The 14809-nt window shown below is 35.1% G+C and overlaps 2 protein-coding genes, 1 long non-coding RNA gene and 1 pseudogene across 8 annotated transcripts; 3 read left to right on the forward strand and 1 right to left on the reverse strand.

Moving 5' to 3' along the window:
• Positions 3903–5174, forward strand: LOC104735072. The gene is made up of 2 exons (XM_010454791.1): positions 3903–4228; positions 4461–5174. The coding sequence occupies exons 1-2, from the start codon at positions 4061–4063 to the stop codon at positions 5031–5033; spliced, it is 741 nt and encodes a 246-aa protein (XP_010453093.1). The 5' UTR covers positions 3903–4060; the 3' UTR covers positions 5034–5174.
• LOC104737923 lies at positions 8121–9881 on the forward strand (annotated as a pseudogene).
• Positions 9513–11132, reverse strand: LOC104735073 (putative RNA methyltransferase At5g10620). The gene is made up of 8 exons (XM_019234463.1): positions 11066–11132; positions 10971–11031; positions 10809–10875; positions 10646–10723; positions 10373–10518; positions 10086–10300; positions 9876–9918; positions 9513–9774 (listed from the first exon to the last, which is right to left on the reverse strand). Exons 1-6 carry the CDS (start codon positions 11130–11132, stop codon positions 10261–10263), a joined length of 459 nt encoding a protein of 152 aa, XP_019090008.1. The 3' UTR covers positions 9513–9774; positions 9876–9918; positions 10086–10260.
• On the forward strand, positions 11315–14539 carry LOC104735074. Of its 6 annotated transcripts, none has more exons than XR_002034759.1 (8): positions 11315–11381; positions 12141–12291; positions 12403–12539; positions 12664–12727; positions 12817–12870; positions 12980–13185; positions 13315–13960; positions 14062–14539. It is a non-coding gene; the product is annotated as an uncharacterized LOC104735074 (long non-coding RNA). The 6 variants fall into 6 exon arrangements; XR_002034760.1 differs by having other exon boundaries at positions 12697–12727; XR_759417.2 differs by lacking the exon at positions 12664–12727 and having other exon boundaries at positions 12980–13278; positions 13367–13960.

A 14809-nucleotide genomic window follows, 5' to 3' on the forward strand; every position in this document is an offset into this window, starting at 1 on the left:
TATAAAACAATCTTTCTCTTCTAAAGTTGTGTGGAATGTTGTTAGGTTTTCGAATCAAGTAAAATCTTGGGCCCCACTTGTGTGGCACAAAGCTGTCATTCCAAAGCATGCTATAAACTCATGGCTATTTATACTGAATCGCAACCCAACTCTTGATCGTTTGTCTACTTGGGGAGTAGATATTTAGTTAGATTGTCTTCTTTGTGGTTTGGCACCTGAATCTCGAAATCACCTTTTTTCGAATGTGCCTTTTCGGCTGAAATGTGGAGTTTGATAACACAAAGACTTAAGATATCATCTCCTCCTCTTCTTTGGGACCCGATCCTCCTTTGGATGCCAACAGTTTCAGCATCAAAGCATACAAAACTTGCTCTCCTTCAAGGTTGGCAGGGTACAATCTATGAACTGTGGAGAGAGAGAAATCAGCGATTACATGAAGGTCTTTCGGTCTCCCCAATTTCAGTAGCAACAAGCATCATCTCCACCATGAATAACAAATATAGTTCTATGTTGCAATTGGGTTTGAAGCGAGGGATCTCTCTTCTTCAATGTTGGTTGTATTAAGTTTCTTGACAAGTTTTCGGCTCTATTTTTTCTTTTCTTTCTTCGGTCTACTTTCTTCGGTCTTTGTTTGTTTTCAATCGTTCACCCTTCTAGCTGTTGCTAGTCCTCGTTCTTTTTTCTTTGCTTATATTAGTTATATTATGTAAACTTGATTTTTTATATATTTATGAAAACTCTTTAACAAAAAAAAATATTATGATTCTATTTTACACAAAAACCACATTTCTATTATTTACTATTCTGGTCATCAATATTACTCCATATCCATTTTATCACGATCCAAATTATTTATATATATATATATATATATCTAAATAATAAATATCCCATATCAATGTTTAATACTATATTACTATGTATGATTATGCGTCATAAAAATGCATCAAAACTTAAAATATCACAAAACTCATAACAAAAAGTTTAAGACGGTAGACTAAAGAAAACAAGATATAGTTTTATAAAGATACAGCCACTCAAAAACCTTATTTTATTTGGTCTAAAACAAGTTGTCGTTTATAATTTTGTCCACTAATCACAAAATTTTGGACTATTTTAACTTTTAAACACGACGTTTACAAATATATACTAAAAATCAGACACATTTATTTCTATTATTAATTAATTAACGTACCAAAATTTCAGATACAAACACTACTCTTTCATTCGTTCATATTTTAAAAAGAACACACAGAAAACACTTGAATACTTCTTTATATTATTATTTATAAATATTAAAAAGGAATTTTCAATAATACATAAGCAGATGAATACAAAATTAGATCTTAACAAAGCGTAATTATTTTCTATTAAAATAACGGTGAACCCAAAAGGTAATGCACACTTATACTTAAAAATTAATGGAATTGGGTAGGTTAGAGCATTAGAGAGCTTCGTGCGAGTAGGTTTAGGCTTTGCATTTATACACTTACTATATGGTCGAACGTGGACCTCACATTTCTATTTGCTGACGAGAACTTCCTTATTTGTTTTAATACTTTTAAGATAAGATGAGTTCTTAATAAGATAATAATAATCCATACATAAAGTAATTGTTTAAAAAGATCAAGACATGTTGTGAGTGCTTCCTTCTTTTTTTTCTTTCGATCTCTAGAGATTTCTTTTCCGTAGTGTTGTTGTTAGTTTGTAATTTTATTGGATCGCACGCAGCCACCACACCCTCTTCTTTTTTTTTTCCGTTGTCCCAAACAAGACAACTTTTTAAACGATTGGTTAAGGCCATGTATATTGTGTTTAATGTTTAATTTGGATTAGTTTTTTTTAGTGCATACCCTACTATTTTGAACTTGCGTGTTAAATTTAAGTATTGACAAGATTAGCTATTCATTAAAGAAATATTAATTAAACTATGAACTTGGGTTTAGTCCCAAAAAAAAAAAAGACTATGAACTTGGGTCTAAATTTTATTTGTTTGCTAATTTTTTTGTCTTCTTTTTAAAGTGATTCTAATATATATGATGACTTTCTTTTTATCCCAAATATATGATGAAATTCTAACTACACATGTTTATATTAACTTATTCACCAAAAGATAAGATAATATTACAACAATGATCGATTTTTTGTAGCTCTAAATATATAGTTATCATTAACCACAAATCAAGCATGTCCTTTCAGAATTTTTTTTTCTGTTATTATTAAGATATTATATTCAGAATCTTTTGCAGTATTCACATTTTAGAATTCAGAGTCTTACTTAGTTAAAAAAACAACAACAAATCTAAACGTGGAAATGAAATGTATGCACATATGTTGTTTTACGCTATGCACATATTTGGTAGATTATTAAAATTAATGAAGAGTTGTATATATATAGCTTTAAAAGTAAACGTCAGATATAGCGTGCGGAAAATATACTATGTAAGCATCCGATAGATATGTCGATTCACGCACGAAATACAAATCTATCACCCCTTTAGAAATACAGTTAGGTCATTTGTTCACATGGAAATTACAAGATGCTTAGATTCTATTATAATCTTATAATTTGTTTCCCCAAGCCCATTATATTCTCATCTCATTGATGCCTAATTAATTTATCTGATAGTAAATTATACTTTAATTTTATCAAGTAGAATCCTCAAGATTTATTGGAATATTCCCTAGATATTTGTTCAGGGTTTAAGTAAGTAATTAATGACGGCTGCTTGGTTTTAAAACCTGTAAAGGCTAAACCTGAAACTCAAGTGGTTTGTCCATATCTCTCAACTATTATTCGTGCGTACATGTGTAATGATTTGTTACTGTAAAACATATTTATAAGTATTAATATGTGTTTGGTATGAGCATGCACATATTTTATACAGAATTTGCATGTTACTTTCATCTCAATTTGTAGAGTCAATATACGTACATATATATTTATATTATCTACACATTAATTTAATAAAAATAGTGTGAACAAAAAGGTATAAAGTAGTCGTAGATGATCAACAAAGAAACAGAAGGATAAAGGGTTTTAAATTCACTAAGCATGTATTTTCTTTACAAGAAATGAACCAACCATTAGCCAATTGGGTCTGACTCATGTTCAAGAAACTTTACAAGTTACTTTATATTCTTTCAATTATTCATTTTTAGTCGTTAATTTATAAAAAGATATAAGTGCACCTGTTCCACAATCGCTCGAGATCCTCCCTACGAAGAGATTACCAAATATTTGAGTACCGCGTTGGGAAAGAATTAAAAAATGAGATAAATCGTTTACTTTAATATATGTAGTGACCAATACGGAAATTGATTTTTAATACAGCGATGTACATTTTCTATTTGGGATAGTTCTAGTTTATGCTAAAATTAAATGACATGCACTAGAAATGTAGAAGACTGTAATGACGTGGAGATAAGTTAGGTCATAGTGTAACATACTAACATGTGTACTGTGTACATGGCGTCGTCTACAACAAATCTATTCTGTTATCATCTTTGTGACATGTTCCAAAACCATCTAATCTAAAAGTCTTGTCTCCTTTATATATACGGACATTTATATATCACATGTGCGAATATACAGGCAATGAGAGACAAAATTAAAAAAAGAGGTCTAAAAGGGGGACAAGTGTGGTAATTAACCTTAATTTAAGGAAGGCCAAATGTTTAGTAACAAAATAAATATGCGGCCTAAACGTAGATTCCAAATCATCTCACAAAGTGGGGTACAGAAGTGAACACTAATAAGTCATAAAGAGACCATAAGCATCAACACTGAAGTTATATGAAAATGAAAAACCAAAAAGAAATGGTGCCCCTTGTAATTCTAAGGGGCAAATTGCGGAACAAATATTTTGACTAGAGAGGAGTTTCACTATAAATATATGGAGACAAGGGGGCAGAAAAAACAAATCAAAACATTCTAAGAGTTTTGAAGACAACAAGAGCAAGAAAGAAAGAGAGAAGATTATATTATATTCATAGAAATAGTGAGATTGTTTGCACACAAAAAAAAAAGAAAAAAAAGAAGAAGAAATAGTGAGATCAAATGGAGTGGCAGAAATGGTACTTAGATGCTGTTCTTGTGCCATGTGCTCTACTTATGATGTTTTGTTACCACATCTACTTGTGGTATAAGGTTCGAACCGATCCATTCTGCACAATTGTAGGGACTAATTCGCGTGCACGTCGATCTTGGGTAGCCGCCATCATGAAGGTATATATCACTCGAAAACGATATATCCCAATTAATCTCTCAATTTTTTTTTTTTTAAAGTTATTGTAATTAGTAGTAATCATCATATTGGTTGAGGTCGAAAGTAAACTTCATTGAAGAATACCATAGTTTTCAGTAACCGCAAAATTTCAATGGAAAACTGCATATACAAAAAAAATAGATTAGGGGTCGGTATATGAATTTAACGGTATATCAATGTGTCTTTGGTCAGGACAACGAGAAAAAGAACATCTTAGCGGTACAAACGTTACGAAACACGATAATGGGAGCGACGCTAATGGCAACTACTTGCATCCTCCTCTGCGCAGGCCTCGCTGCCGTTTTAAGCAGTACTTATAGCATCAAGAAGCCATTAAACGACGCCGTATATGGCGCTCATGGTGACTTTACAGTTGCACTCAAATACGTAACCATCCTCACAATCTTCCTATTCGCCTTCTTCTCTCATTCTCTCTCTATTCGCTTCATTAACCAAGTCAACATCCTCATTAACTCTCCTCAAGAACCCTTCTCCGATGATTTCAGCGGAATCGGAAGCTTCGTGACACCCGAATATGTCTCTGAGCTACTCGAGAAAGCTTTCTTGCTCAACACGGTGGGTAATAGGCTCTTCTACATGGGCTTGCCTTTGATGCTATGGATCTTTGGGCCTGTGCTTGTGTTCTTGAGCTCTGCGTTGATCATTCCTGTTCTTTATAACCTCGACTTCGTATTTTTGTTGAGCAATAAGGAGAAGGGTAAAGTGGATTGCAATGGAGGTTGTGATGATAACTTCTCTCCTTAATTATATCTGTTGATGTTGAATACAAATAATGATATTTATAAATTTTACAAACAAAATGATATAGTTGTTTGTGGATACTAAATTGTTTCGGGTAACGTAACCGATATTTCTAAGACGAAAATTACTTTATATATGTACACATATACTTTAAGTACATAAAGAAATTTGGAGAAAAATCACAGGATTTTATTTTAAGTGCGTCGTTTATTAATGACCAAAAATGCATGTCAAAATTAGTTAAGAAAGACGAATTGCTATAACTAAGTAATCTATGTTCATATATCTATATAAATACATTGCTGATTTGTTTACGTACATGTAAACTTTAATATAAAGTTTTTTTTTTGGTTTTAGTCACCCATTTCGATAAAATCTGGAAATTAAAAGTGACTTGGCAAAACTCTAGTTTATTTGATACATTATACATACAAGTATTAATTACTAGATTGTCAAAAAAAAAAAAAAAGTATTAATTACTACTTGAGAAATAGTAGAAATTTATTTAAAGGAGTTGGCAGACAACCATATACCACAGTTGTCAGAGCAAGTAGAGACGCTAAACATAAAGACAGTTGAAACTTATTTCTGAAGTTCTACACTCCAGTTTTTAATCAGCAACACAAGACGTTTTCAACTGGAGACCGTTTACATGAGTACTATTGTGTGCTTTCCACATGCATCTGCTATGTGTATTTTTTGCATTTCGCATTAGAGAAGATCCTCCTGTAGCAAGCTAGCTAGCGGTTCTAGATGTAGCACGACTCCATACATCAAAGCAGAATCTCCTGCTACCGTTGCAAGAGAACCAAGGTAAACAACCATTAAGATATTTTTTTTCTCTACACTAGTGTTTTATCAAAACCTCTGGAGCATTGACATTCGATTATTTGGACCAAAAAAAAAAAAGAGTGAGATAGATGGAAACAAATCTAGTAAAAATAAGTATCTATATATACATTTTTGGAGACATTTATAAAATAAATTCTGAAGTTAGTACTTAATTACAAATATACCATTGACATTATATAATTAATTTAATAAGCACAATTAACTCTATTTATATTTGTTTTTTTATATAGAAACTTAAGTGTTTCAAAAAGGTAACAAACATAATTATAAATGTATACAGATTTTATTTCTTTATTTTATAAGGAAGTGAGTGAAGAGGTATTGTTCTTTAAAAATTTGAAAAACTGATTAGATAAAAAGTAAAATTTAGCCTTATATACTATATTTTATTTTCACGGGTTTTGTATGATGAGTTTTGTGGATTAAATTTTTTTGAACATGTTGCGTGATCCGCCTAGCATGGCGGGTTTGGACTATAGAACCAACACTAAAACTATTAGCTTATTTCATATACTATAGATTTGTAGTCATAGTTTGGAAAATAAACTTAGCATACCATATAGGCATATATACCTCTGTTTAATTATAGAAAATAAAACTAAGTGTTTTAAAAACAAATTTAATGTAATTAGGTTATAAACTGTATAAAACGTAAGAAGAAGAAAAAACATTCTAAACAAAATTATGAATTAATTAGATAAAATTTAATTAATTGGGAATTTGAAAACTAAATAAATTAAAAATGATTATTTAAAATATATTAATTTATAATTTAGTCCCGTGGGTGAAAACGTAGTATGTATAATAAACAAATCCAACGAGTGACAAATACATTTCCGGTTCAAAATTTAATTGGGAAATGTTTGGTATTAGTTTAAGCAAAACATAAGTAAAACAAAAGCAAAAGAGAAGCAAAATAAAATAATAAAAACTATATATATTAAAATTTGAAACATTAGAGAATGTTCCTACTCCATATAAACATTACAATCTCTAAGACCACAGAAAATAACCTATGATGCCAATGTCGTATATGAAAATTACTACCGGAACAAATCATGAAGTGATCAAATTGGGAGATAGAGATAACTTATCAGAAGAAAAATAAAAATCAGGCTTCCGGTTTCAGCTAAAGGATATTTATTTGTTTGAACTTTGAACTATATAACTATATAAGTCACACAAACCTTTGACAAGATCCTCCTAAAACGGAAATCTTCCTACTAATTAACGGTGGTTAAGCTGAGGTTATTGTTGACTTATAGTGCAGTTTTATTACTTTTCACATATCTTGACGATACCATATCTCAAGAATCGAAATGGCTTTTACATCGTCGCAGTCGTCGTGTCACTGCACCTCCACGTGACGTGATCTCTTCATTCTTCGCGTTCGGGATTGTAGAAGATGTCCCATCACCGTTGCCGCCATTGGTCTTATGTAGATAGATAAAAAATTCTGCTGCTATTAGTCCCACTCCCACCCTCGGTAAAATTTTTCTTTAATGCTTTTAATTAATTTCCCAATCAAAAAATTTCTTTTTAGTATTTACTGAAAAGTTTTGTTTTTTTTTCAAAATGATAATTGTTCGCATTATTTGTTAGAGAATAGTTATACGTACGCATGCAAATGGTATTATTATTATTACTATTATTTTTTTCATAGGAAAGAGTACATGTGTACGTATAGCGGTATAGGTCGCTTTGTGGATTTGTGACACAACTTTAGTTTATTTGATACCATTATACAAATAAGTATTACTACTTGAGAAATAGTAGAAACTTATTTCATGGAGTTGGCAGACAACAATATACATAACCACAGTTGTCAGAGCAAGTAGAGACGCTAAAACTAAAGACAGTTGAAACTTATTTCTGAAATTCCACACTCCAGTTTTTAATCAGCAACACAAGACGTTTCCAACTGGAGACCGTTTACGTGAGTTATGCTACAAATCTACATGAGTTATGCTAAACCTTGACAATTTGTGTATATTTGTTGAAATTTTTTCTGTATAATGGAATTACAAGCTTGCTATAATAATTAGAGAGACAATTTTAGCAGATTACCTTTCGTAATTATTTTAAAATTAATTTTCTTTTCTATTATTTATTTCAAAATTCATAAAATTATGAAAGACAAAGAAAATGCAAATCATAATCTTTTTAACCTTGTGTAAACAATGTTTCCCCATCTTGTTTAACTGATCCTTTTTACTTTTAGTACAAGAAATTGCTGACACAAAAAGATTGAAATCAAACGACAGTGTTTTGATGTTGATGAGAGAGACTGGAGGAGAGTCTTGAGAGTTGAGATCACAAAGGTTTGGTCAACGCAATGTGTTTTTTTTCTTTTTTCATACGAGATTTACCAAAAACGGAATATGGAAAACCTCTGGTTCATCTTCTTGATCCTCAGTCACAGCTACTTTGGTCTTCTTCATCACCAAGTTACTGTGGTGGAGTCAAAACCCTAAATTACCTCCAAGCCCTACGCCTCTTCCGATCATCGGTCATCTTCACCTTATCAAGAAGTATCCTTTACCACAAGCTCTGCGTCACCTCTCTTCAAACTACGGCCCGGTTCTGTTCCTCAGATTCGGATGCCGTGCCGTTTTATCCCTCTCTTCCCCACAACCCATCGAAGAATGCTTCACCAATCACGACATAACCCTCGCTAACCGTCCCAGGACCATCACATCCGATCACTTCAGCTATGGCTACAAAAACTTCGGATTTGCTCCTTATGGCGATCTCTGGCGAACTCTCCGACGTCTCTCCACTGTCGAGGTCTTCTCCTCCGCCAGCTTACAGAAGAACTCTTTCATCCGATACGAAGAAGTGTCGAATCTATGTTCCCGTCTCTTCAGATTATCTGGTGAGTCTAGGAGAGTGGATCTCAAGTATCAGTTCAATCTTCTAACTGCTCATGTTATGCTTAGATTAGTATCTGGGAAACGTGGGGTCGAAGATAGTGATCCAGAATCAGAAAGGAGGTTCTTAGAGGATTTCAAATCGAGGTTTTTCTCGACCCTATTGTCAATGAGTGTCTGTGATTATTTCCCAGTGTTGAGGTGGTTTGGGTACAAAGGTCTTGAGAAGAGAGTGATTGAGATGCAGAGGATGAGAGATGAGTACCTCCAGCGACTCGTTGATGATATTCGAATGAAGAAATTTGATTCCAGTGGTTCGGTTGTGGAGAAATTACTGAAGCTCCAAGAATCAGAACCTGAATTCTACTCTGATGATGTTATCAAAGGAATTGCAGTGCTAATGTTCAATGCCGGATCAGATACTTCACCGGTGACAATGGAATGGGCAATGTCTCTTTTACTGAACCATCCAGATCAGCTTGAGAAAGTCAGAGAAGAAATCAAATCTAATGTTAAACACAAAGGGCTTATACAAGACTCAGATCTCTCGAGCTTACCTTATCTTCGATGTGTCATCTATGAGACGCTTAGGCTATACCCTGCTGCTCCACTCTTGCCTCCTCACTGCTCATCTAAGAAATTCAAGTTAAGCAACTACGAGATCCCTGAAAATACAGTGTTGTTGGTGAATGCTTGGGCTGTTCATAGGGACAGTGAGCTTTGGGAAGAAGCAGATGTTTTCAAGCCGGAGAGATTTGAAGGTTTTGTTGGCGATAGAGATGGTTTTCGGTTTTTGCCATTTGGAGTTGGGAGGCGGGCGTGTCCTGCAGCTGGGCTTGCGATGAGGTTGGTGTCGCTTGTTGTTGGAGCATTGGTTCAGTGTTTTGAGTGGGAGAAGGTAGAAAATGAAGATATAGACATGAGGCCTGCCTTCAGTGTGGCAATGGCTAGGGCTGAGCCGCTTGTAGCGTTGCCTAAGCCTTGGCCTGAAATGGTTCCTATCTTGTCTCAGCTCTAGTGTCCTGTGTTGCCAAGAGAGTTGATTTTGAGGATGCTTTTTACATATAAACATTGATAATAAGGAGAGTGAATGGTTACCTAAATAATGGAATCAAGATCTTACTTTCTTTGTGTTTGGGCTGTTTGGTTCTTTCTTGGCGCTAAACCTGCAAGAAGCAGAATATTATAGACCATTAAGGGGATCGTCTCACCTTCCACTAGTTAGAGATGTATGGATAAGAATCATATGTTGAACAATCACTGTTGCTTCTACATTCATTTTTAATCTATATGACCAAAAAACTAGTGATACAACAGACAAGAATAAAAGTACCACTCAATGAGCCGAATCTGAACTCAATCAGAAGCAAAGCAAATTTGGGTTGCAAAAGTTCGACGTTCAGTAAACAATCTCTGATACAACTACCAGCGAAGAAGCTATTCGGTAATGTAGTATCTTTATACAGGAGAAAGCAACAGAAGAACCCAAAAAACAGATTCATGCATCATCAATGATGGTAATTTTGTCCCTTGAGAATAGTCCATGCCCTGAAAACAAAACCCATTACAGCATATGAAAGTGTAACGGGAATGCAGGGACGGAAGCATCAATGTTCTCACCTGTAAAGCTGTTCCATCAATACCACAAGAGCTATCTGATGATTTAGGACCATGGAGGACAGTCTAATGATCACATTAGCTCGCTTCCTCACTTCTCTTCCATGTCCATAAGCTCCACCTATACAAAACGATATCCTCGAAGCTCCCTAAAAACAGAGATAGCCACAGTAGAAGAGAAAACCAACATCACTTAGTGGAACATTCTCTCCTGCTTGATTAGTTTCCAAGACGATTGTAGCTGATGTAAGAACAGAGAGAAAAGTATAAACTTACACTATTTCCTGCATCCCCAAGTAACTCAGCCATCTGCTCTGAATCTATGTCACGGCCTCTCTCATCAAGCACCACAACCTAAAATATCACAATAAGACCCAATCTAGAATGATCAACCACAATGACTAAAATAGTAGATTCTAAAGAGATTATTAATAAATACCCAATCATCAGACCCAATAAGCTTCATCATAGCCAACTCCTCATCCTCAACCTGAGCTCTAACATCCCTGTGAATGTGAATAAAAAGACTACTGGCTTCAGAGAAAGCTACCAAGAAACGAATTTTACTGAGCTTAGGTCTGTCAATTTAGAGGCAACGTACTGAGCATTTCTAGGATTGGAGCGAACCAATGAATCTTCAACACTGAGTTCGAATTTTAACAAAAAGCGAAACCAAATTTGAATAAAAAAAGAAACCTTTTTCATGAGAAGCAGATGCATATGTATGATTCAGGTGAGCATTGGCCATGACAGAGATGGCCATTTTTGAGTTCTTCAAACTTGATGATGAACTGTTTTCGAACACTCGACTCAGCCACATGAGACTCGAAGCCTCCGGCTGATATCGAGGGTTTAAGGCCCAACGCTTAGAATATGAAATATGGGCTTAACTATACAACATATTGGCCCATTTATAAGAAAAATTAGTTAAAAACTTGTATGGAACCGGCTTCTTCGTCAGGTGTTTCTCATGAGGGTGCGTGGAACGAGGGATCACTATTTCAATTTTAAGGTAATGTGTTGGATTGAGAATTAGAGCGAATCGTTTCTTCGCACTTTGAAAAATGGTTTGGCAATTGGCATAGAAGAAGATCATTAGGTCCTGTCTGATGAATTATGTTGCCGAATTTTTATAGATTTTTTTTTTTTATGTCTAGTCGGAATCTTATTTTTGTGTAATTTCTTTTCTGAATTTTTGAATTTGAATTCAGTGTGAAGACTCTGATGAGACTTTCTCTGTCTTTGTTAATTGTTCGATTCTTATTTGTTTGACGATTCTGAGTCGTATTGTTCTGTTCTGTCTGTAAAATTGATGTTTTTATGTTTTGTTTATTATGATCATTTTGAAGTTCATGTAAAAATTTCCGAGACAGGTAGGTGAGTGAGTGACATTTATATATTGGAAAAAAATGGTTACTTTTAGGGTTCGTATTGTTGCTTGCTTCTTATGCTCGATCGGCGATTTCAGTAGAGTTTCATATCACAATAAAAAAGTTTTGGAAAGATTAGGCTTCTCCCTGGGATTAAGACATTAAGTCACTGGCTGGATGGGATATGTTCTCTCTTTGTTTGTTCTAAGTGGACGACATTATGTGATACAAATTAATTACAAGTTTACAATACCTACTCATGTTTTGCTGACAGTTTCTAACTAATTTGTTTGCTTGAAAATATTAATTCATGAGTTGTTTGTTCGACTTTAGGACACTCCTTTACTGTAGAACCTAGGTGATATCTTTTTTTGTGTGACTATTTTGCATTTGAATGATAGGTTAAATTGTTGCTGTGGTTGAAGGAGCCTTATTTTGGTGTTGATGCTGGAGAAGGCCCTCTTTGCACAGACTAAGTTTGTTCTTGCCAAGTCCCTTGATATATGGGCTACCACCTATTCTTCTCTTATACAAGGGGAGATCGACCTTCAGGTATACATTGCGTTCTCACTCCCTTTATTAGTATAACTTGTTTGTCTCATTCATTTTTTTTTAGGTTTCGTTTGTATTTAAAATACCTCCTCTGTCTTTTTCTGTTGGCAGTAGTCACAGAAGAGAGGTGTGATGAAGTGTGGGAGTTTGGTGTTTGCTCTTTTCGGTGCTACAGGGCTGCCTTGATTCCCTAGTAAGACATGTTCCAGCCACCTACAGCAAACCTTGATGAGCCATTTCTGATCCTGGTAAATATTAAACTCTTGGCTTATGAAATTCTTAACTTGCTTGGCCAATATTGTGCATGCAACTTCTTCTACTTTTCTAATTTGGAGTTCATGAGAATAATTATATGCATCTTATGACATTCAGCTTTCCTAGTTTGAGTGTATTTTTGGTATGTAGATAATGTGCCGATCTCTGGAGAGATTCATATGTACGTAACTATTTTTTTATGGCAAAAAATGTCTCAACTGCTAAGCTCTGGGGATGATATTTAACTAGCGTTTCGCTTCTTACTTCCAGGTTTCAATGATGGAGAAGTACTTCTACCGGATCTGAGAAAATAAAGAAGCAAAGGTTCGTCTATATATGGCTTTGTACTTGGTCAGTCGTGTTTGCAAAGTGTTATATTCTCATATCTAAGCAGATACGATCATTTTTCTCATAGTTTCAATTGACGCTGCAGCTCCATGGCTGTTATGACAGCTTCATCAATACGTGTTAGGTGGTAGACCACTGGATCTGGCACATGTTGATAGGCTTTTGCGAATCTGCATGGTGGGACAATTGGGGACCCGTTAGTAGCAGAAGCTGAAAGAAATCTTGCCATAAACGTTATTTCAGGCTTGTCAGAGTCATATGAAGTTGAAAGAAGAGGAAAACTTCAGTTTGGTATGTGCGTTTCCAGTTTGTGTTCAGTGTTTCTTCACCTGTAGAGATGGATATAAAAATACTGAATGAGATCCGCCAGAAACTCTATGCCAGGTAAATTAAACTCTATGCCAATGCCGTGTCTAACAGATATAGGCGGAGTTAGTTGTTCTTACCGGTCTGTCTCTGGTCAATCAAGCAGCAGTCACTCGGAGAGCTCATCAAATGCGCTGAAACTGATTGATTTTAGAGGTCAACAAAACGATCTACATTGTGTAGATCAATGATGCAGAAGGTGACTCAGATCAAAATGGCAGAGAGGCTGACAACCAAAGTTCACTGGAAGAGATAACTCATTCTAGACGCTGTAATAACAAGTTTTGAAGAAAGGACTGCACGTGTAGAAAGATTGATGATTTTTCTCTAAGAAGAAATGATGGCCACCAAAGGGTGGATGCTACTACTGGGTGTTCATCCTCTTCAATTCATGGAGACGAGATCAGGCATGGCTGCCATTTATGCGAAACTAACGAGATACCTCATGAACAGTCTCTGCAAAGTTCTGAAGAAATTGCCACCGTGAGACTGACTGATAAAGAGGCTAGGCCAACATACTTCTAGGAGAATCTGGCTGAAAGCATTAATCTAACGGTTCCTCTAGTGGAACAAACAGAGGAGGAGATTATGGGAAACGAAGAATCCGATTGGTTTCTACGAGTCAAACAAACTGGGAATATGTAAGGAAAGGGATCTGCTGTGTATGCTGTGAGAGCAATATCGAGTTTTTATTGTTTAGGTATGTATGAATCAGTACCAGCGTTTGTTGTAGACATGCTCCCCAATTGATGATATCTGATCATTCTCTTTCATTTTCATTGTTTTGTTCGAAAACAACAGATGGGGACATATGACCACTTGCGAGAAGTGTGTGAAGAAGCTAGTGGAAGCTGGAGGAATGTCCCATGTGTCAAGCTCCTATCATTGAGATAGTTACGTGCCGACTCTATTCTATGAACTCCTTTAACTTCATTACATGAAGTAAACGCAGTCAGCAGTCTTAAGTTGATATGGCAGATTCTGTCCCATGGAGACTCCTTGTGGGTTAAATGGTCAAGGATGCAAAAGAGACCTGTTCTTGGTGATCTCAGGGAAGAACAACCTATTGAAGTTGTTAACCAGATCGAAAGAGTACTTGATGGTAGAGTTGTTAATGCGAACTGCATCCAAAATGAAAATGCTAGAAGAGGTATACGCAAGTTATGTGGTAGGCAAGTGTGGGTGGATATGTTAAAAATGGTTGAGAGGGAAAGGCAAACAGAGCTGCAGGGTTTGACGCAGCATCATGCTGTATCAAACTTTGCTCACCGCAACCGTATTCAGGTTTGTTCATTAGACTTCTTTATTGTTACTGTCTCTCAGACATTAAATATGTACATATTGTCCAAATTCACTATGTCAGATTCACATACAGTCAACTCAATTACCAATTTCTTTTAATTACATACAGGCCCCAGCCTTTCCTAAGATTTTACATTCGTGTATCTGGAATAAATGTAGACTCTATAATTAGCACTAGTTCTAGATGCAACTTTGAACCTTTGTCTCAGACAAACGATGACTGAAAGCTGTGTAGTCACATTGTTTG

This window comes from Camelina sativa, chromosome 13, assembly GCF_000633955.1.
Source record: "Camelina sativa cultivar DH55 chromosome 13, Cs, whole genome shotgun sequence".
Lineage (NCBI taxonomy): Eukaryota > Viridiplantae > Streptophyta > Magnoliopsida > Brassicales > Brassicaceae > Camelina > Camelina sativa.